Raw genomic sequence first — 23,184 nt, 5'->3', positions numbered from 1 at the left:
TAACGAGGAGTATAATGTAGGTAACTTGATATGAATCGAACAACATCATATATGCCATGTGCTTGCCATAGTCTCAAGCTCACTCCTTGTAATATGGCAATATCATGTGAGTAAGTTGTTTTATTTTGGAATTGTTGGTCAGGATGAGGCCACGTCCTTAATGGGTATCGGATCCATACCCTGCACCTGTTAGCTCAACGATTACCCATTATGGCGGCTTCCACGTGTCGGTGGTGTCGTTGTTGAGCTGTTCACCCACGGTGAAAATCACTTCTACGGCGCGTCATTTTCTGTCATGGAAGAGCACACTTCCATGATAGAAAATAGTGTTTTATCGTGGAGTGATCTATCACATCACATATATGACCATCTTGATTCTGTCATAAAAATGTCATGCATGTACATCGCTGCGAACCTACTATGACAAACACGTATTATCAGAAAGAAGTCCACATAGCCCCCCAAGGTTCCAGAAGATGATCACACAACCCCCTGAGCTTTAAAACCGGGTATTTGACCCCCTGGAGTTTATATATGTGTCTTTTTTTTTGTAGTGAAGGCTTCACCAATAAGCTCGGAGGATTATCGAATTGGGCAGATTTGAGGCCATCTTCATTCCTTCACATTTGTGGTTGTGGCTGGGGAGTGAGTGGCGGATCCAAGCTCTACCATCGCCGTCCTAGCATTTTTTAGGGTACGCAAGCTGGCTTAAAGCATCATGGTCCTCCTTCTGCCACCGCATCAACCTCGGCTACGGAAGCTGAAATTGAGATATGCAACGCCATGGTTTAACCTCCAAGGAGCTGGTTTAGGTGCCGAGTTGGATTAGACATCGCAGGTTTTACATGCATAGAAGATGGTGGCAATCAGTCCTTGTGCTTGATATATAGGAACCATTTGCGTTCTTGGTGTGGTGCCTGGGGTGCTATTTGCAGAAGAGAAGGACCAGGTTGTAATTTCCTTTTCTTTCAGAGTCCTTTTTGCAATGTTGTAACAACTTCTGGGACTCTGAAAGTCCAGTCTTTGTTAATGAGAAGATGAGAGACTAACTTTAGTTAAATTATTATTAACAATAATGAGGACAAAAGATCCCATGCACAGCCCCCTTCAACGCCCCCTCCCTCGAGCTGCTAATTGATCCTGAGAGGAGGGCTCACCAATCACAATAATTCTGCTACAGCACCCGAATCATCAGCACTAGTAGTGCACAACAGTCTGCTACAGCACCGGAATCCACACATATCTTGGCCGGTCGAAAAGCTATCCGATTCTCTCACTTTTTCCCCACTCCTATCTCGCCGCCGCCGCCGCCGTCGCCGCCGTCGCCGTCGCCGCCGACGCCGAGCAGCGCAGGTTGCGGTTACCTGTCTTTCGTTTCGCCTAGGTGCCGACGTCGTCCCTTCCTCTTCCCCCCTTTGCTTGCCACTCAACACAGCCACCTCGCAGCAGTGCGCTGGAGTCAACCAAGCCTTCTGCTTCTGCTTCTGCAATGGGGATGGTGCTCTGGTGTGGTGCCTAGGCCTATGCAAAGGTATCCCCTCATCTCTGATTTCCCCCCCTTATTGCAATGGAGATTAGATCTTGGATCTAGAGCGTCTGACAACAGTACAGTAAGAGATGTGTTCCTGCTCTGTGCAGGCAGCGACTTGGTTTCCTCTCTGCTCCCTATACACATTAATAGATTATATTTCTGAAGAACCATCTGTGCATCTTCTTTAATGTGCCGAAATTGCTTGGTGATATCACACACATACAGGGCTAAATCTCCAGCAGGTACACATTTCCTTACTACCAATTTCTGCAACCCTGTCTGCCTGTCTCAAGCAAACTTACTTTTACCATTATCTAGTTCTGAATGCGGGACCAAAGTGTGCTGGAGCGTATACTCAACGGAGACGAGGAGCCCAAGGATCTGCCATTAGCACTCTTACAGGACATCACCAATGATTTCTGTGAGGAGAATAAAATCGGCCAGGGTGGATTTGGAGAGGTCTACAAGGTACAGTTTACCATTCACAAACTACTTACAGATCTCAGAGCCCAGTAAAACACCGCCGGTTTGATTAAAAAAGCAAAACTCTTGGTATTGTAATAAGGGTGAGCATCACTGACGCACTCACCAACAGGGCGTACTCCAGAACGGGGCTCTTGTTGCTGTGAAGAGGATCCATATAAACGTAAACACAGTTGATGACAAGCTTTTTCGCCGTGAGTTTAATAGCCTCTGGAAGGCTAATAATCATCAAAATGTAGTCCGGTTTCTTGGCTTCTGTTCTAATATGTATCAGACGAGAATAGCGGAGGCTGGGTCCGATGATTTTAAATTGGTCAACGTCAGAGAAAGATTGCTCTGTTTCGAGTACATCAGCAATGGAAGCCTTGATAAGCATATTACTGGTACGATCCTATTGCATTTGATGCAGCTCTTCTCTTCTTTGCCTTATTGCCTTGACTAGTGATGAGTTTTCAAGTCATCACCACCAGTTTGGTATAGGCTTGAATTAAAATTGTTCTATCATTGCTCAGTATGTAGATTAACGAAACTCCTCACCTTCTTATGTATATATTCTTCTACAGATGAACTAAGGGGACTTCAATGGGAAAAACGCTATGACATAATCACCGGAATTTGCAATGGTCTGCGTCATCTCGAGGAGAAAGAAATTATTCATATGGACCTTAAACCGGCTAACATATTACTAGATGATCATATGGTTCCAAAAATTACCGATTTTGGTTTGTCAAGACCAAATGAAAATTCACATACTATGGGTCCACGTTTTGGAACACGGTAAGATATGCATCACAAGAGCCACCACTAGATAATTGACATTTCTCCATCATACAGCTCTACATTTACTTTGTTCATTTATTGCAGAGGATATGTCGCTCCGGAATATGACAACGCTGGCAAAACTTCTGTCAAGTCTGACATATATAGTTTTGGTGCCATAATCATTGAATTAGTAACAGGGTTTATGGGCATCCCTGATAAAAACAATGTATGGCTGATTTCTCTCACTTATTAGAACGAGGATGATGTTTTACATGCATCTTTTAATTGATCGCACTTCAATATGGATACTATCCTACTGAATTACATATCTAATTGAAACAACATGTTTATGGATATATATTATGCATGGATGGATTTATTTTTTCAGTTCTGGTAAAGTGACACACTTTGTTTGGACGATACACACACCATGAGGCTAATATATGGCTTTGAACTAAAAAAATTGCCAGCTGGATACACACCATGACATGAACATATAGTTTGGACTATAAGATTCTGGAATTTTCACAAAAAGTTAACGTTTTCTAAATGTAGGTACTTCGAAGATGGAGACACAGGTGGAGTAAGTCACCGACGTTGCTACAATACCAGCAACTAACTAGATGCATGGAAATAGCAGTACGCTGCAGGCAACAAGAACCGGAAGCTAGACCTTCCATAATGGATATAATTAACTATTTGAGTAAATCTGAAAGTACGGATGTGCACACTGACCAGGTGAGCTAGCTAGTTTAAGATACCTTGTAATCAAACTGCAGTTGAGATGAGAGAGCTAATTAAGTGTAAAACAGCCAACTAACATTGTGTTTATTTGGTTCTAGATTCAAATACATTGGTTAGCTAATCATAAACCTTCTAGGTTAGCATAATCCAGGATGTGGTCCTGCGTGGTGGTTTTTTCCTTTGATTTTCAGGCGAGAATGTAAACTAAGAACTTTACCGTGGTGTGCGTGGGCATTGTATGGGTTCTTGTCCCATTTAAAATTTGCCTTAAATAATGATACGCAGATCTCCTGCGTGTTCGAGAAAAAAAATAGTATAAACGCAGAAATTTAGTTTAAGTACATTTAGAACGTTTTGCTTTCTAATGAAACTGTTTCATTAAGAAGTTGAGATCAGAGAACTAATGAATTTTGAGTCAGTTATTCAACTCTAAGGTTTTGTTACTTTGGTTCTAGATTCAAATACATAGGTTAGCTAATCTTAACCCGCTAGGTTAGCATAATCCCAGATTTGTGTTTGAAAACTATCCTAGTAGCCTAAATTATCTATGCATCCTTTCTGAAAATAGTGCACTTTCTGACAATGCATGTCTCTCTTTTCTCGCAGCAAAGCACTTATATGGATGATGACATGCTTGGTATTGAACCGCTCGAGCTACATTTTACATTGGACGATAACAAGAACAAAGGCCTGTTTTGCCTACAACATTGAAAGACCAAGCCAGCAGTACACGACACGGCCAGGGAAAGGCATTGTGCCACCAGGATGCAACGAGCATCTTGTTCAGATAACAGTGCAGGCGCAGCGACAGGATAGGGCACCACAAGTTACACAGAATGGTGACAAGTTCATCATCCAGAGCACAAAAGTGAGTAATCTTAGAGATGAGGATATCACTGAACATATATTCCATGAAGAGGCCGGTAAAATGGTTGATGAGGTGAATTTGATGGTCAAATATGAGCCTGTTAGTCGACAAGACCCCAGTTTGCCAGCCGAGGCAGTCTCCCTCATGGTGAGCTTCATCAAATAATCTCAATGTACATAGCACCATTACTGAAATAATTTTATTATTCAATGTTATTACTTCGTTGTTTATGGTGCCAGGACATCAATTCCAGCATCTATAAAGACGGCGTGCAAGGACAATGTCACAAAGAACTAGATCGCCGTGATTTCCACCTACCAGAAGAATTTTCACAGAGTCAACCTACGAACATGACTTACCTACTGAGAGTCAGCGACCGAGCCGTGGATGTCACAAGGGGGGCCATGGGCAGCCTACTCCACAAGCTGGGCGAGCTCATCAAGGAGGACTTCAATCTGGAGGCAAGCGTCAAAAAAGATGTCCAGTCACTCTCGGAAGAGCTGGTGACGATGCAGCTCGTACTCCGCAAGGTGTCAGAGGTGCAGCGGGGCAACCTCGATGACCTGGTCAAGCGTTGGGCCAGCAATGTCAGGGAGATGTCATATGACCTAGAGGATTTCGTTGACGGCTTCTTGGTGCAAAGCCAGCCTGAATCTAGTACAAGTGGCTTCAGGGAACTCACACACGAGATATGCTTCCACTTAGAGAAGGGCAAGAGTCACCATACAATAGGCAACTTGATCAAAGACAAAAGCAAACAAGTCCAAGATGCGGCCAAAAAGTGTAAAGAGTATAAGGTCGACAATGTGGTACCTAATGCATCTGCCAAAGCTGCCATTGATGAACTTCGGATTTTGGCTATGTATGAAGATAAAGAACAGCTCGTTGGCATCAATAGGCCAAGAGATGAGCTAATAAGGCTATTTGAGGAGGATGGCGATGTATCAAAGGAAAATCTCAAGATAGTCTCCATTGTTGGATTGGGAGGATTGGGCAAGACCACACTTGCCAAGGCAGTATATGACGAGCTTAAAGCCCAATACCATCTTAAAACTTTTGTTTTGGTTGGTCAGAATCCTGATGTGAAGAAAGTTTTGGGAAATATCCTCCGTAAACTAGTAAGGAATTTCAATGTAGAGAACTTGGAGGCGGAGGATCTCATTGAAGAACTACAAGAATTGCTCGAGGATAAGAGGTGCACAAACCCTCCCCCCCCCCCCCCCCCCCCCCCCCCGGCACACACATCAACCCATGGTGATGGGAGTACATAAGCAAACTACATTAATTAAATAACTCAAATTCAATATTTTCTTGATTACTTCGCATGCGCTTCTACTTTGTCCTAATTTGCATGCATATATGGTTGTGGCAGCCACTAATCCTACTAAATTTACTAAGATTCGCCACTCCCTTGTTTCTTAACCGTGTGGCACATTTTTGCAGATACTTCATAGTAATTGATGATATATGGGATTCTACAGCATGGGGTCGTATTGCTTATGCTTTTCCAAGAAACAGTTGTGGCAGTAGAGTGATAACAACAACAAGGATTGAACGTGTTGCTCGTGACTGTTGCAAAGTTGAATGCAAAAATGTTTATAGGATGAAACCACTCGGTGAAGTAGACTCAAGAACACTATTTCTTAGAAGAACATTTGGTTCCGAAAAAGATTGCCCCGATACACACAGAAAAGAAGAGATTTTAGTTGATATTCTAAAAAAATGTGGTGGTATGCCACTTGCTATTAATAGTATTGCAAGCCTTCTAGCTGGTGAACCAGAGTCAACCTGGGAGTATGTATGGAAATCCTTGGGTGCTCTGACTGAAGGAGATAATCTTGAAAACATGAAGCAAATATTGGATCTTAGCTACATACATCTTCCTGATCATCTGAAGGCATGTCTACTTTATATTTGTATGTATCCAGAGGATCGCGAGATAGACAAAACTGAATTGTTGAGGAAATGGGTAGCCGAAGGTTTCGTGCACGTGAGTACAAATGGTCTTCTGGATGCAGTGGATGTTGCAGAAAAGTACTTCAAAGAGCTCATCAACATGTGTATGATCCAGCCTTGGAGGATAAGCTACAACAATGAAGTGTTGTCTTGCAGAGTACATGATATAATTCTTGATATGATGAGATCCAAGTCAAGTAAAGAGAATTTTATTCATGTGATTGATGGTTCTAAGGTTGAGATGGGGGAGATCCGCCGAGCCTCAGTCCACTACAATGATAAAAAGGATACAACAATTTTGGAAACAATCAACAAAGGGTCACTATCACATGTTCGGTCAGTCTTACTTTGCCGGAGCTCACTTTTGCCTTATTTTCTGGATTTCAAGTATGTCAGAGTGCTACACCTTGAACATAAGTATTCTTTGAACAACTACCTGGACCTCACTGGTATCAGTGGGCTGTTCCTTCTAAGGTATTTAAAGGTTAGTTGTGATATTTTTTCTAGATGTGAGTTGAAGCTACCTAATAAAATTGAGGAGCTACAGCAATTGGAGACAATAGATATACGTGTAGGTAAACTGAGAGAATATCCATCAGATATTGTTAGTTTGCCCCAGTTGTCGCATCTCAGTTCGATGGGAACAATGCTGCCTGACGGGATCGATAGGTTGAAGTCCTTGTGCACCCTACAAGGTGTAGATATGTTTAAAAGCTCGGTAGAGAATATCAAGGGGCTCAGCAAGCTGACCAACTTGAGGGAACTTGGGATCTCTTGGAATGGGAGTAGTGAATCGGTGGAAGAGAGCACCATGGATGCCCTGGACTCTTCTATCCGCAAGCTTTCTGCCAACCTCAGGATCTTCACTTTCAAAGGAGGATTTGCTTACAAACCAGATGTCCCAGGATGGATTACCAGACCACCATTCCATCGGGACTCTCATCTTCGGGAGCTCAATCTGGGGGGCTGCAGGTTTCAAAGGTGCCCCGAGTGGATTGGTGAGCTCCACGGCCTCTACAAGTTGGGCATTGTGGTGAGGGAGGTGGCTGATGGTGTCAGTATTGTTGCACGGCTGCCTTCACTTGCCCACTTCTATTTGATTGTTTCTGGTATGGGTGAAGAAGAAAAGGAAGAAAGTGTAGTCATCCCTGGCACTGGCAGCGGGGCATTCCGAGCACTCAAGCAGATGCTCTTCAACTGTCCAAAGGTGTCACTGAACTTTGAAGCTGGGGCTATGCCCAAGCTAGAGAAGCTTTCCTTGCGGTTCCGTCACAACATGGCTCCTCAGTTCCTACCGGTTGGCATCCAGCACTTGCCCGCTGGCACCCTTAAACAAATCTGGTTACATGTGTACAGCAATCAAACACAAAACAAAACATCTGTGAGGCACCTGTTGGAGGGAGCATTTAAGCAGCATCATCCAAGTGCCGACATCACCGTTGACTTCATTTAAGATGATGGACATGCTGAGGGTAATCTCTGCTTCATTATATTTTTCGCTTCTAGTTTGTACTTATAATTAATTCATGCCACCTCTAACTTACTTGAGAATCATATTCATATATAGTTATTTACCTACCTAGCTATTGCTCAAGTCGTCCCTATTATCTGTCTATATGCAGTATGTATTTTGTAGCTTAATGGTGCAGACTACAAAAGGCTTAATTGATGTGGTTGTTACTTAGTGTATTTCTATATTGATACAAGCAAACACGGCCTGCCCCTTTCACTGATGTGGATGAAATATATGATGTCCTGCACACAAATGCTCTTCTGGCTCGAGTGGCGAGCTACAACAATACTATTAGAACAAATGCCATGATATGTGCGAGTATGCCACCATGAAGCAAAAAGTGAGTGTCATCAAGCAGAATATGCAAAATATTAGAGCAAAAAACAGATCCAAATTAACTTTTGCACATTAATTGTCACTATATATATTTTCTTTCTTTCCTAGCCTGTGGAAGCAGAAGCACAACGGGATCAATCGAATCAATCCATCTTCTCCCTTCCTTCCTTCCTTCCAGTGAAGAAGACGAGAATTACAATACAATGCAATACACAGAGCGTTAAGCTTTCCGTGTCACCCTGATTGCCTGTTTTCGCCGGCAACCCAGTCAGCCTCATGGTTCAGAGTCAGCACCAGATTTTTCCTTCTCCTCACTGAGGCCTTGGACTGGAAAAACCCTGTGTTGGCATCCCATATTTTAGCCAGTTAATCCTCGATCGCTGTCTTGCATGTGAACTCTGCAAGGCAGCAATACCCAGCAGGTTCAGTGAAATGTTATCCATTTTACGCAAGGCAAGGCAAGTAGCCACTCTCTCTTTTGCTAGTGTTGTCACTGAAATGTCTATGAATAATCTGGGCATGGTGGCTTGTCCGGGGAACAATTGTTCATGCAAAATCTGGCTCTAGGACTCACTCGAGGCACGTGTTGTTAATACTATAAAAAGTGCAGCTAATCTTGGTAGGGGGCGAGATACCAGGACCTGAAGAATGCTCTGTTGTCCCAAAATTTGTTACAGTGTCGCGCATTAGCTGTTAGCCTAATCCGGGGGTGCTTCGTTACAGTCTGAAAAACACTTATGCTATCTTTGTGTGGCTGGATGATTTCCCTGGCTCTGTACATCCTCTGTATCCAGCGACGGTGAATTCCTCTACTGCTTCAGAACCAGTAATAGGATTTTTCTTTTGCTGCTTTGAGAGCTTTCTGCTCGTTGGTAGTCTTGTTTGTTGTCTGCTGCTGACCCTGAGTATTTGCTTGCTGCACAGGTTGAGTTTGCATGTCAGACAATGGAGAGCCCCACTCTGCTGAAGTTGACAAGGTGCGCTGTCGCTGAACTTGTAAAGGTGCAACAAGTAGAGGAGGCTGCGGAGCTGCTGGAAGTTACCTTGCGGTTGTTATCCACTCTGATGGTTGATCCACTGATTAATTTGTTGGCGGGAAGTGTGGAGGGAATCCCCACGACGACAGGCCTCCGCGTCTGCGTGACTGCGTCTGACCAGACTGATTGAACTGCGGGAAGCAGTTGTTGTGGCGTGCAGCGTGGCATTTACGTGACGTGTAATGTTTGTGAGCAACAAGTTCGAGTGTTCAATTCTGATGTTCTTAGCTTACTCTAGTTACTACTATTGGATGAGCCTTTGAGCCCATGATGTCACTCAGTCCCTTTATGGGGTATTGCATAAAATGACACACTTTTGATTGGTTTGGCAAAATGACATACCCTTGGGTCGTTTCACTGAGAGACTGACACAAGGAGTGCCATTTTTTGTGTGTCAAAGTGCTCACAAACAAAAGTGTTTATTTTTTACAAAAATTTTTGGTCTGTTTACGTTTTAGCTGTTCAACTCTGTTACTGAGCCTTCTGAATATGGTTTTTTTTTTCTGTACTTCAAATTCTGCAAGTCCCCATAACGCCCTTTATTTCTTGGTGTTAACCCTTTGGTGGCCTAGCTTGATTCTACTAATCACTGATTGGCCTAGCTTGATTTGTTAATTACCATGTGCATATCCAAGACACGCAAAACACACCGCGATAACGAAAGAAAGTAGCACCAGTCCTTGAACAATATTTCTCGTGTACTTGGCCATTTTTTTTTGAACACGTGTACTTGGCCATTGAGAACCGGATGTATTGTGTTGTAACTGGTATCCTTATAAGTGGAACCGATGATTGTACGACTATCAAATGCTTGCTCCATGGTTCATATCGATATGAAAAGATTGTTGGCGTTAACGTCCAATTGTACTTTTGCTTCTAAAGATGCATGGCCGATACTTATCTTAAAAAAGTGTCGCCTTATCATAATGTCAAGTTTAGTGCCACCTCCAAATATTCATCGCTCATATAGATATCCAGTTTAAAGGTAGCTAAAATGCTGCTGGAAAATATTATGTTTAATGATTGGTTAGTGAATTAATATGAGTGCATATTTAGTTCATTCTCCTTTTATGTTTGTTCTTATATACCGTACTTATCTGTGTGTGAAAGAGAGGTGAATTTAAAATTTGTCAAGATTGGTTGGTTAACCTTGTTACCTTGGCCTTCTCCGTCATGCATTCTGCCACCGTAGCAAATGTCAACCATCCATTGGGCCTCTATGAGACTTATGAGTGTTTTGGTAATGTATAGCCCACAAAACTAAGTCGGGCTCAGTGAGCATATTCCATGTGGTGGGCCATAGAGGCGAGCAACCAATATTGCCATACCATACGTAGAAAAAGGGCTGTGCAGCACCGCGGCTCTCATATAGTTGAAAATACAAATCAACAACATACTATACCTCCATCTTGGCGTTTTGATAGTTTCGATGACTTTCTTATTCTGGACAATATCGATGAACAACATAATACAGCCTTCTCCTACCATGCATCATCATAGTCGGTGTTTTGTCGACGCGACAATGAGAAGTAGGTTGTTGATGACCACTGGTGATTTGCATGACCATGTCGAAGTGATGGTACTGCTAGTTAGAAGGAACCAAACCTTATTTTTCTCTTGGGAGACCAACATGCTCTATTGCCAATTTTTGGCGCACATGTCTACCCTTATGTGTTACATCTCCAAGAAAGATTGTCCCAAAATATGATGAAACTAGATAAAAATTAAGGGAAGAAACTACGTGGAAAGGCCTTACTTCTTTTTATAATAGTTCCAAATTTTAAATTTCATTGAAGAATTTGAAGGGATGAAACTAGAGGAAGGACAACAAAGCTTATTGGGCATATAAACTTGGAAGGGATGAAACTAGAGGAAGGACAACAAAGCTTATATATATACTTTAGCACTTACTACTTGTAAATTATTTATACTCTAGCGCGATATTTATATGAGTAGTGTACAGCATTGACGTGCCACGATCTCTAGCCAACCAAAGCCCTCCATATAAGCAGGCCTAAATCCCCCAAACTAACTCCCCTGGCTCTCTCTTCCTTACCCCTCGTACACCGCCACCACATTAGGGCAGTGTTCATGGGCTATCACTCTGCCGTCATACTAACTGAAGTGTGATTTCCCACAAAATATGTGCTAATGCACATGACATCAAGAATGGTAGTCACGTTATGTTTTAACAGTGGTACACCTTTGCAGGGTTAAATGTATTTGAATATCCATGTCCATGGTTATGGATGACTTATAGATTTTTAACTTGATCATAGAACAGCTAGCTTCAATAAATAATAATAAAAACTGTCAACTTAGGCATGAGTGGCAAGGATATACTTCCTCGCGGGTGATGCGAGGGAGAATTCATGGCGTGTTGTTCTGTTTTGATTGGGTAGAATTCTCATATGTGGGCGCAGCTTGATCAGGCGGCCACCCGTCGAGGTGAACCTGTGGGGTTATATTTCACATCGATTAGTATAGTCGGTTCTTATATGATCTCTCACCTCCCTAAAGTTGGTACAAAGTTGAGACACTTATTTTGGGACGGAGGGGGTATTCATTTGTTAAAGTTGACTCTTCGGAGTAGTTACTGAAAATGTTGTTGCAGATTCTTTTGTGGTTTGTGTTATGATATTTACAAATTTAACTTGCATAGTGTGTATATTGCGACGTGCATGTTGTGTTGGTGGGTGTCCCAGGATTGATATTATGCGGACAATAGAAGAGCTGTGAGCTTTGCATAGTGTCTGTCCTAGGGCGCTACATGTTTTCGCTGTTAAAGGTGGCTGGAATTGAACATGAAATGGAGTGATGCTGATCGATAGTAGGATTAAATGTTATCCTTGAATAGGTTGCCATGTAGCTCCTCAAGAACCTCTCAATAATCCTTCTGGATGCCTGAGCTGGCCCGCGTGAAAACAAGCACAGCCCCAATAAAGAAAATAAATCAATTAGGATTAGGGGGCAATGGCCCCCCTCCTTCTCAAGAACTGTGTTGACACCGGATTTTTGCATGGATAAAAACACAATTAAGATGGCCTCAAATGAGAAAGGTTTCAACATGAAGGTTTTTGTCTTGTCGAAACAGATGATTTTCATATCAAAATTGTTTTAATCTGAAGTCGTATACAAAAGTTAGAGCCAAAATAGTCCATTGCAATAGCAACAGAGTTTCAGGACGGCCGAAGGATCGGGCTAAGGCCAGACGAAATCCCGGATGAGTACTCAGAGAAGAATTACATCTGGTTAAGGCTGAACATCTGGGTTTTGGTACACGGATGATCTGGGCAATTGTCCGACCATGAAATTCTTTCTATTTTTTCTCTGCCGTAGAAGTCAGAAAACAAGTGAAAACACCCCTAAGATAGCCTCGAATCAAAAAACATTCAACACGAAGGTTGTTTTTCCCCATTGTTAGCTGAAACACCTTGTATTAGTTGAAGAATAGAAAATGTGCTATTGTTCACCAACAATTTTCTTTTATTAACGAGCTAGCTAGAATAGGTTAATAGAATAATAGAAGGTCTTTCACCCCGCAAAAAAAAATATATCCTTTTGAACAATAATTTTTTCATTTTTTGAGCTGAACAATATTTTGTCTTGCCAGACTAGAACGATATTGTTCACTAACAATAACGCAAAAAAAAAACCTGGTCTCCATCACTGTCGTCGCACGGCCACGGGCACGCCTACCTACCTGAGAGGCTCTGTCTGACACATCCCCTCCCCTTTAGGCTCCGGCGACCCACAAGCGACCGGCAACCGGCGGCGGGCGTCCCTCTCACTCCTAGTACCAGGTGATAAGATCCATCTCTCCCTCACCCACCTTATCCCTGTCTCTGTGCCGCTTAGTCCCATCCACCTTCTCCGGTTGGTTGCTTGGTCGCTGCCCCACGCACAAGCCAAATCGGTTTGCGGCTAAACACTTCCTTAATTAGCTGCCCCCAGCTATCTCTTGTTTGTTTGGGTTAACAGGGGAGTGGAGTAGGAGCAGCAACTTCATAATCCTAATGCTGGACCAGGACGAGGGCCAGATGAGGATCGTCTTGAAGGAATTACGATATATTGATTTCCCATGGTGGGCTTGAGTGCTTGACTTACAGGCAGGTTTTCCTCTTTTCTCTCTGTACGTGTACGGGGCATACAGTGATTAAGTGGGCAAAGCTGGAAAGCACATGAAGTGTGCGTCCATTAAGTAGGGTGGGTCGTGCAAGTGACAGTAATTAAGTCGGTAAAGCAGGAAAAGACATGAAAATGCCCCTCCATTAAGTGGGGTCCTGCTTAATTAAGTGGTGGGTAAATCAGGTTAATAGAATCGTGAATTTGGTTGGCTTATTCAAAGCTTCCTGGAACCATCCTGCTGCCCCAAAACCAGTTAGTGACATTCCTACTTGCATTAGTTTTATGTCTCTTTCTTGGTATTAATTCGCCTTTGATCATTTATAATTGTGCGTGCTAGCAAAGTTGACCATGACTCCTCAGAGTCGAAATCAGGATAGACTGTGCTCCTTATTTCTTTATACAGAATATATAGGTAGGATAGTACCAACCTTTGGTTAGAAATCATTTAGCTGATTGTCATACTAATGCTAATTTGGTTAATCAGACCCCCCACCTTTGGGAAACCGTATGAACTGTTACTGTATGATGAAGCGGTCGATGTATCTCCAGAGGCATGGCAGTCTGAAGAAGGGAAAATCAGATAGGTAGGTGGTTCAGGCTGAGGCACAGGATACGGATAGCTCACCTGTCCGCCTATGCTAGTTAGTAGTTAAGAAAATTCATTGATTCTTTCCTAGGTTGTTATATCAGTGATGACTTGTACTCCCTCCGTTCCTAAATATAAGTCTTTTTAGAGGTTTCAAATGGACTACAACATATAGATGTATATAGACATATTTTAGAGTGTAGATTCACTCGTTTTGCTCCGTATGTAGTCCCTTGTTGAAATCTCTAAAAAGACTTATATTTGGGAACGGAGGGAGTATATTGCATCAGCTAGAAACTTGCCACTTCCTTTGTGGCAGACATAGAAGCAGGCGCTCTGTCAAATTCTGCACACTTTTATAGTAGTTCAGAAGCTATTCGGATGTACAATATCCCTTCCTTTTGAATATGTAATCTATGGATCAATTTGAAGGAGATCATATTACCTTTCCCTGCAGGTTGAAGATCAACAGGGTCATATGTTATTTTTGGTCATATCTTTCACATTTGTGAGGATGGTTCATGGAGATGAGCCGGTGATGGTGCTGGAGAGAAAAAAGAAGTTTTTCATGGTCTAATACCATGTCCACCACACCACCACCATGATGATAGTTCTCCACTCTCGCATGCATCGTAAGGAGAAGAATCTTATATCATATATTTACTAATTGGAGGCACCAAACGAGGCTCCACGTTAATCCTGGAAACTAAGAAAATTTGTCCATCCAATCTCCAGATTACGTATCTAGAGCCGTCGGATGAGAAACATAAGGAGTCCTCCCTGTTTGTTCCACCTAATTAAGCCATGGGCTGAAGGAAAAAAATCATCCATCTGTTTTCAACGTAAGGAGTCCTCCCTGTTTGTTCCACCTAATTAAGCAACAGGCTGAACGAAAAAAAACATCCATCTGTTTCTTCGGTAATCTCACGTAGAACACAATTCTCATCTTCCCTGGCTCCCTGCGTTGTAGAAGAGCCTACCTAGGGTTTCAGTATCATTGATCATCTGGGCCTGATCTAGCAATCTTTGGCGAGGCCCTCACGAGAAACAATTTATAAGTGCTCACAAACTTCTCCAACGAAACTGACCTTGGGGGGGGGGGGGGGGGGGGGGGGGGGGGGGTTCATTGATGAGTGGGCAGTGGAGCTGGGAGGATGCCGGAGGTACAGTTCGTGTGCTGGGTTCATCCCGGAGGCGGATGCTCCAGCTTCTCCGCCTCAGCTTCTCTCTTGGCAAACTCATCTGACAGCATATGTAAGTATACCTAATTCTTGGCCGTCTTCGTCTTCTCTTGAGTTACTGACTCCAAGCAGGAAGAACGGATTTTCTTGCTCCATCCAGTCAGTTACCCGTATATTTATCTAATTCTTGGCTATCCCCACTTCTTTCCCCAAGCGTATTGGCTATTCAAAGGTAGCTCTCACTGCCATGGCTGAAGCTGTAGGGTGTGGTGGAGGCGCTCCAGCCCTAAGCCACTAATGCAGCTCTGACAACTCCTTCCCTTGGGATTAACCTCACGTCATCCTACAAGATGTGTAGAAATACTGAATTCATCTTTTGGATGATTGATTCCTCATGTGCGTAGCTAGGTTGATCAATTTTTTAGTACAGGTTGGTGTAGTTCTTTCGAACTATCCATGCACACAAAGGCATGTTAGTCCTGAGGCATGTCGTTTTCTTCAAGTAATTGCGTTGTGAACAAGGAAATTATAGTGTGCACTGACAGAACAAAATAGTTCAGTTTGGTATTTTTTTTTCTCTACATGCTCTTGCAAGTGCTGCCTCCTCCCTTAAGTTGACTTGGTGGTACAGTATCCGAGATATGTTCTGTACATATATATGGTGATGGGAGTAAAGTGGCGGAATTCAGTAGTCAACAATTACTAGCAGAGTACTGGCCTGTTATCAGTTCAGCAACATGTGTAGTGGACATTCATACTAACAAGTAGTATCATGATTTCTTTTTGTTCAACATATACCATATTATTAGTATCATGTAGTTACATTTTTTTCATCAAGGTACAGGCTTCGTGCATGTGTTAAACTTATTTTCAAGCTAATTGAATTTTGTCCAGTTGACCAATTTTACGAATCAAAGTTCCATCTCTGTTATGTTATGTGATTTCTTTGATTTCCTTTTAGGCCTGAGCACTTCTTCTATGTAGAGATCCAATTGGTTTGTGACAAAGGTAAGTTTTTTGCTTTTATAGTTAACGACTATTTATTTAGTATTACTTCTACCTAAACTTCAGGTGATTTCCACACACAAAAAAATGGAACAAAAAAGCTAATCTTGGATATGTATACCTCCTCTCCCTATTTCCCCATGATTGGATCGAAATATAAAAAATAGAAAGAAAAAAAACCCACTCAGCGGCCATGCTGCTCATCATCATAAGAAGAGAAGACTCGGCATGTTCCTCCCGAGGACTTATCCCCATCGTACGAATCGTGCTTCTACAACACCAAGTTCTTGCTGTATGAAATGCAACACTACCTGGACTCAATGTGCTCAGCTCTTACTGAAGACACATTGTCCTTATGTAAGCGATCAAAGCTTGAGAGGCGTTCCCCCAAACAGAAGGAAATCATTGGATCAAAATAAAAGACCTAAGTTGTGGGAAAAGAATAGCAAATTATTCCCCGTGCTATCTACTCTTCTCCTTTGTACCTATCCCAATTACTCCCCTGGAATTTCATATTTTTATTGGATACTAGATGTAATCCAGATTTCTTAGTGTCTCTATAAAAATTTAGTTATTTTCTGTTCAATTAACACGAGTTTTCAGTTAACAATATTTCATACGATATTTCTCAACATTGTGGTGTCCAATTTTGATTAAATGAAGATCTTGGTCTTAACCGATTCAAAGGATTCAGACATAAGTGTTGCTTCATTTGCCATTTGTACAACGGAGTGTGTGCGCACTAATCACACACAAACTATATTCAAATATTTCAGAACTTCTCAGCGTATTTTTCCCAGTCCATATTCGTGGTAATTCTTAGTGCATGATGCACCATCATACCGAATGGATGTTGTTTTTGTTTTGTATATGCCAATATTTTGGTAGTTCACATTTTAGAACTATTTTTAAGTTTTTCTTCCAAATAGATATACTAATGAACTTAATACCTATACTTTATGTTTGTAGTATAGTACATAATGAACCTGCCGTCTACTCTTACTTGATTGATTATTCTGGGATTTGTAAGAATGATGTTCATATTATCGCCGTGCATCCAATTTTTTTTACCACACATATCATAGTCGTGTAGTAACCACTTTGTGTAACCACTTAAATCATGGGTCATATTTATTCCACAAACATTGCAGCCGTGAAATGTATCAACTAAGAAGTCGTTATAATCATACTATTTTTGGGGTTTTCCTTTTCGATGGAAATTTACCCTTTGTTTGTAGCGTCGAAGGTAAATTGTCTTATTGATGCTTCTAACATTATAGTTCGTATTATTTAATTAGAATGTACTGCATGTTATTTCCATTTAGTTCATTTTTTATTGTCTGTGTGAACTGCCTATTAGCCACTCTTTTCACTTAAGCTATTAATTTCATCACTACCACTTTTTGTCAATAGATTTTCCACAATTACAATACTCACAAGACAAGGAATTAAAGTAAGGAATATGTTTCTCCTTTTCTATATGGCAAATAAGATTACAAGGATTTCAAAATAGTCTTTGATACAATACTAATGTACAATAGAGTAATTAAACAGATGTTTGTTTTGTAAATTCTAGACCGTGCTGGTGCACGGGTTGACGACTAGTGTGATTCTAACTCGTGAAGCTTCAGGGGTAACAAACTGGTTGTTCCTATTTAGTCGCAGAATGGTGTTGTATTTGCAGAGTCCTCTACAGCTGATCTGATTGCATAGAGTTATGTATCGGCTGCTGAAGGTTTTGATACAAAATGCTCCATTGTGTGATATGTCATAACCTGAAAGATGCATCTGGCCTACTTTTGGTACTTTAATTATCGATTATTGGTCACTAGTTTGTTTATTCACAAGTCCACTCCCACCTCCCTTGTCCTTGCCTACTTGGTGGGTTCATTCCTTCTTGCAGAAACTCAGAATGATGGATTCCTGCAATCGGACACTGTCCCTGCTTAGTTTATGCTACCATTTAACGATAACGTTAACAATTGTGTGATATATGATATCAGGAAAGATCCATCTAGCCTAATTTATTTACTTTAATTATCAATCAGTGAGCTGTGTCCACGTTGGTTACTGGTTAGTTTATTATCGATCAGTGAGCTAGACCTTAAAAGATAGGCAAGTTGTTGGATCGGATCTAGTATTGCCTTGTCGACCTGCTGTCGTGTGATTCCTGTTTCTCATTCTATTAGTTCCTACTATCTGCCTCTCCTGCAACCTTGCTGCATCGCTGCATGGGCTCCTACAATGTTGCTTCTCACTTCTTCATCTGTGTAAGCCCACCACTATTCTCGTCTGTTTTCCTCTAATAAACGTTGCAGGCTTCTGTCTATTATCTTTGTAGTTGCAACAGGCTAGTTTATCTCGTGATTTCCCACTCACACAGGTTTTCATCCATTCTATACTCACTGTTGTTTCTACCTCCCATCTAGAAGCACTTTTATCCCTCGATTATCATTTATTCATGTCGTTTTCCACGCTCAAAATAGTATTCTTGGTTTTTGCCATTGGCTACAGATCTGCCAGCGGGTTTCTTTTTTGTTTTGTTTTAATCTCTGTTGCAGTTGGCTAATTTATATCGTGATTTCCAACTTCAACAGGCTTTGATCCATCCCTTTGCCCAGAAACAATTCCAGCGCTCTATGGATCAAACTTGTTCAGGCCGTTCTATGATTGGTATCTTTATGGATCAAATATATTCTCCTAGTTTCGTCTAGAAACACCACTTATACTCTCTTCCAGCCTAGTGAAACCCACCTTCTAACAGGAAAAATCTGCTTGGTTTCGCATAGTTTGTCTTTCTGCACCCAAGATCTGTGCATCCACAAAGCAAACACAACCCCCTCCGAAGGCATATACGCAAAAAAAACTGCAATACCGATGACAGAAGTGGCATTAGCTATAGCTGGCTTAAGATTAGCTGCATCGCCGGTTTTGAAGAAGCTCCTTGCTTATTCTTCAACGTACCTTGGAGTGGACATGATGCGTGAGCTCCATGAACTGGAGACCACAATCATGCCCCAACTCGAGCTGGTGATTAAAGCAGCAAACAAGGGAAACCACAGGCCCAAGTTGGACAAATGGCTTCAGGAACTCAAAGAAGCCTTCTACATGGCTGAAGAATTGCTGGAAGAGCATGAGTACAACCTTCTCAAGCGCCAAGCAAAGGGGAAGGATTCTTTGCCGCCCAATGCCTCCACCATCAGCAGTGCCGTAGCTAGGATTAGCCAACGCCCCGGGCCAGCCCTTATGGCTACAGTAATATAGTAGCTACAGTGCACTACTTTTGCTACAGTCTCCAAAGAGTTTCACTGCCACGCCCCGGGCCACAGCCAGGGCAGCCTGGGGCCTGGCTACGATCCTGACCATCAGCAGCACTTTTATGAAGCCTCTGCGTGCTGCATCAAGCAGGCTGTCCAATCTGAGCTCTGAGAACAGAAAGCTACTTCGGCAGCTGCATGAACTGAAGGCTACCCTGGCGAAAGCCAAGGAGTTCCGTGAACTACTCTGCTTACCAGCCAGCTATAATGCAGAGAGCCCCACCATACCATCAGTTGATGTTCTTGAGGCCACATCACTACAACCTATGAAAGTGATTGGTCGTGACAAGGATAGCGATCATATAATTGACCGCCTTACCAAGATAACTGCTACTACTGAGTCTGAGTCTAGTACAGCTATGTACTTGGGTTTGGCCATTGTTGGAGTTGGAGGCATAGGAAAGTCCACATTAGCACAACTTGTTTACAATGACAAGAGGGTAAAAGAATATTTTGATGTGACAATGTGGGTAAGCATCTCACGCAAACTTGATGTCCGCCGTCATACACGGGAGATCATCGAGTCTGTCTCTCAAGGGGAATGCCCACACATTGGTAGCCTTGATACTCTGCAGCACAACTTGGCAAACATACTGCAAGAATCAAAGAAATTTCTACTCGTGTTGGATGATGTTTGGTTTGAACCTGGCAGTGAGGGGGAATGGGACCAACTATTAGCTCCTCTAGTTTCGCAACAGATGGGAAGCAAAATTTTGGTAACTTCTCGAAGGAATACATTTCCAGCTGCTCTTTGCTGTGAAGTGTGTCCTCTGGAAAACACGGAAGATGCTCAGTTCTTGGCACTCTTCAAACACTACGCATTCTCTGGACCAAAAATCATAGATCTGCAGTTGCGCGAAAGGCTTGAAGATTTTGCAGAGAAGGTTGCTAAAAGACTTGGACAATCTCCTCTGGCGGCAAAAGTTGTGGGTTCCCAGTTGAAAGGGAAAACATGTACCACTGCATGGAAGGAAGCTCTAAATATGAAGATTAACAAATTAAGTGAGCCCATGAGAGCTCTATTATGGAGCTATGAGAAGTTAGATCCATGTTTGCAGAGGTGCTACCTATATTGTAGCTTGTTTCCAAAAGGTCACAAGTATGTTACTGATGAGTTGGTTCTTCTTCGGATGGCAGAGGGCCTTATTGATTCGTACAACCAAAACAAGAGTGTGGAAGATGTCGGGAGGGACTGCTTCAAGGAGATGATATCTGTTTCCTTCTTTCAACCAGTTAATGAGAAATATCATGTTATGCATGATCTCCTTCATGATCTTGCAGAATCACTCTCCAAAGGGAACTGCTTCAGATTGGAAGATCATAAGGTGACAGATGTACCATCCAGTGTTCGACATCTATCTGTTCGTGTTGATAGTATAATGCAACACAAGCAAAGTATCTGCAAGCTACATCATTTACGCACTATTATCTGCATAGACCCCCTAATGGATGATGTAGTTGACCTTTTTAACCAGATACTACAGAATTTGAAGAAGTTGCGCGTACTATATTTGTCATCTTACAGTGGTAGTAAGTTGCCAGAATCTGTTGGTGAGTTGAAGCACTTTCGGTATTTGAATATCATCAGAACATTGATTTCTGAATTGCCAAGATCTCTGTGTACTCTTTACCACTTGCAGTTACTTCTGTTCAATCACAAAGTCGAGAGTTTGCCAGAGAAACTCTGCAATTTAAAGAAGTTACGACATCTTGAATATCGTCAGGATCTATATTACATGCCCAAGAAAGCACTGCCTCAAGTTCCTAACATCAGCAAGCTAACTTCTCTTCAACAATTTGAAGAATTTTCTGTGCAAAATAAAATGGGTTATGGGTTGCTACAGCTAAGGGACATGAACCAGATCCGTGGAAGTTTAAGTGTCACAAATCTTGAGAATGCCACTGGGAAGGATCAAGCCTTGAAATCAAAGTTGTATCAGAAAGTTCATCTTCGCAGCTTGCAACTTGTCTGGAGTTGCAAGGATGACACAAACTTTGATCATATCTTACATTTGGAGATTCTAGAAGGCATGATGCCACCGCCTCAACTTGGGGCCCTTAGTATTCACGGTTACAAATCTTCAAAATATCCAGGCTGGTTACTTGATGGTTCATATTTTGAGAATTTGGAATCCTTAAGCTTTGTTGATTGCAGCATGGTAGAAAGCCTACCATACAATACTGGACTATTTGGAAATTGCTCTTCTCTTGCCCTCCGCAATGTGCCAAACCTGCAGATGTTACCTTGTCTTCCACTAGGCCTTAAAATATTAGTAGTAGAGAAATGCCCACCGCTTATATTTATCTCCAACGATGGGCTGGGATATCTTGATCAGAGAGAGAATATCATGAGGACAGACCACTTGGCATCACAACTTGGTTTAATCTGGGGGGTGGGTTCAGGACCATATATTAGGAATGCGTTCTCATCTGAACATTCAGTTCTGTAGCAGCTGATGATATTAATGCATGCTGATGTTTCACATGTTCAGAACCTTGAAAGTGCTCTAGAAAGAGACAAAGATGAAGTGTTGGTAAAAGAGGATATCATCAAGGCATGGATATACTGTCATGAGCGGAGGATGAGGCTCATGCATGGAAGGAGCATTGGGCCGCTGCTGAATCCACCATCAGGACTTCATGAACTTACTTTTTCTTCATGCTATATTACAGATGGAGATTTAGCTGTTTGCCTTGATGGCCTGGCTTCACTGGAAAAACTGTTCTTAGCAGAGATTATGACTTTAACTACACTTCCTTCAGAAGAGGTCTTCCAACGTTTGGCAAAACTTGACCGCTTGGACATCAAACATTGCTGGTATCTCAGGTCATTAGGGGGCTTACGAGCTGCTACCTCTCTTTCATGTCTCATATTGAGTTACTGCCCTTCTTTAGAGTTGGCACATGGAGCAGAATGCTTGCCATTATGCCTTCAGAGATTAAGTATAACCGGTTGCGTGCTTGCAGCTGACTTCCTCTGCGCTGACTGGCAGCACATGGATCGTATTTTCATATCCTACTGTAGAAGCACTGCATGCTTGTCTGTTGGTAATCTCACCTCCGTTGAATCACTCTACCTGTATTACTTGCCAGATCTATGTACACTCGAAGGATTGTCTTCCTTGCAACTTAAAGATGTACATTTGATTGACATTCCGAAACTCACCCCCGAGTGTATCTCACAGTTTCGAGTCCAGGACACACTCTATGTTAGCAGTTCTGTTATACTCAACAAAATGCTTGCGGCTGAAGATTTCACAATTCCACCATACCTCTGTTTTGAAGGATGCAAGGAACCCGTTCATTTCATTAGAAGAATCTGCATATATCACTTTTGTCAAGATCCTGTGCTTCTTTAATTGCCAAATGATTTCCCTGCCAACAACTCTGAAGTGCTTCTCCAATCTGAAGGATCTACATACCTCTAACTGCCCTAACATATCATCTTTACCAGATTTGCCATCCTCCCTCCAGCGCATTTTCTTAATGGGTTGTAGTGAGCTCTTGAAGGAGAGTTGCTGACCACCTGATGGAGAAAGTTGGCCAAAGATCGCGCATATCCGCATTAAGGAAATTAGTTCAAGCGTGATTTAGATTTCCACCTACAAATAAATGGAAAGGTAAATTAGCTTTCCTCGACCACCTTTGCACTCTCAATAGATATATATCCTTTTGTAATGTGCATTTTGTTAATATTTTTTTATCTTTAAAATACTCCATTTATTTCCAAGTTCCAT

At 42.1% G+C, this 23,184-nt stretch overlaps 1 protein-coding gene and 1 pseudogene across 1 annotated transcript; both read left to right on the top strand.

Annotated features, from left to right (window-relative positions):
• Positions 1-1,074: 1,074 nt before the first annotated feature.
• LOC109745803 (disease resistance protein RGA5) lies at positions 1,075-9,665 on the top strand. Its single transcript, XM_040397050.3, has 11 exons — positions 1,075-1,531; positions 1,639-1,773; positions 1,850-1,999; positions 2,127-2,397; positions 2,578-2,791; positions 2,879-3,002; positions 3,332-3,514; positions 4,127-4,535; positions 4,628-5,583; positions 5,832-7,816; positions 9,118-9,665. The coding sequence occupies exons 7-10, from the start codon at positions 3,498-3,500 to the stop codon at positions 7,795-7,797; spliced, it is 3,348 nt and encodes a 1,115-aa protein (XP_040252984.1). The 5' UTR covers positions 1,075-1,531; positions 1,639-1,773; positions 1,850-1,999; positions 2,127-2,397; positions 2,578-2,791; positions 2,879-3,002; positions 3,332-3,497; the 3' UTR covers positions 7,798-7,816; positions 9,118-9,665.
• Positions 9,666-18,408: 8,743 nt separating this feature from the next.
• Positions 18,409-22,895, top strand: LOC109745802 (putative disease resistance RPP13-like protein 1; annotated as a pseudogene).
• The last annotated feature ends 289 nt before the right edge of the window (positions 22,896-23,184 follow it).

The sequence above is a fragment of the Aegilops tauschii genome, chromosome 7 (assembly GCF_002575655.3).
Source record: "Aegilops tauschii subsp. strangulata cultivar AL8/78 chromosome 7, Aet v6.0, whole genome shotgun sequence".
NCBI lineage: Eukaryota > Viridiplantae > Streptophyta > Magnoliopsida > Poales > Poaceae > Aegilops > Aegilops tauschii.
This window is presented reverse-complemented; position numbering and strand designations above follow the sequence as displayed.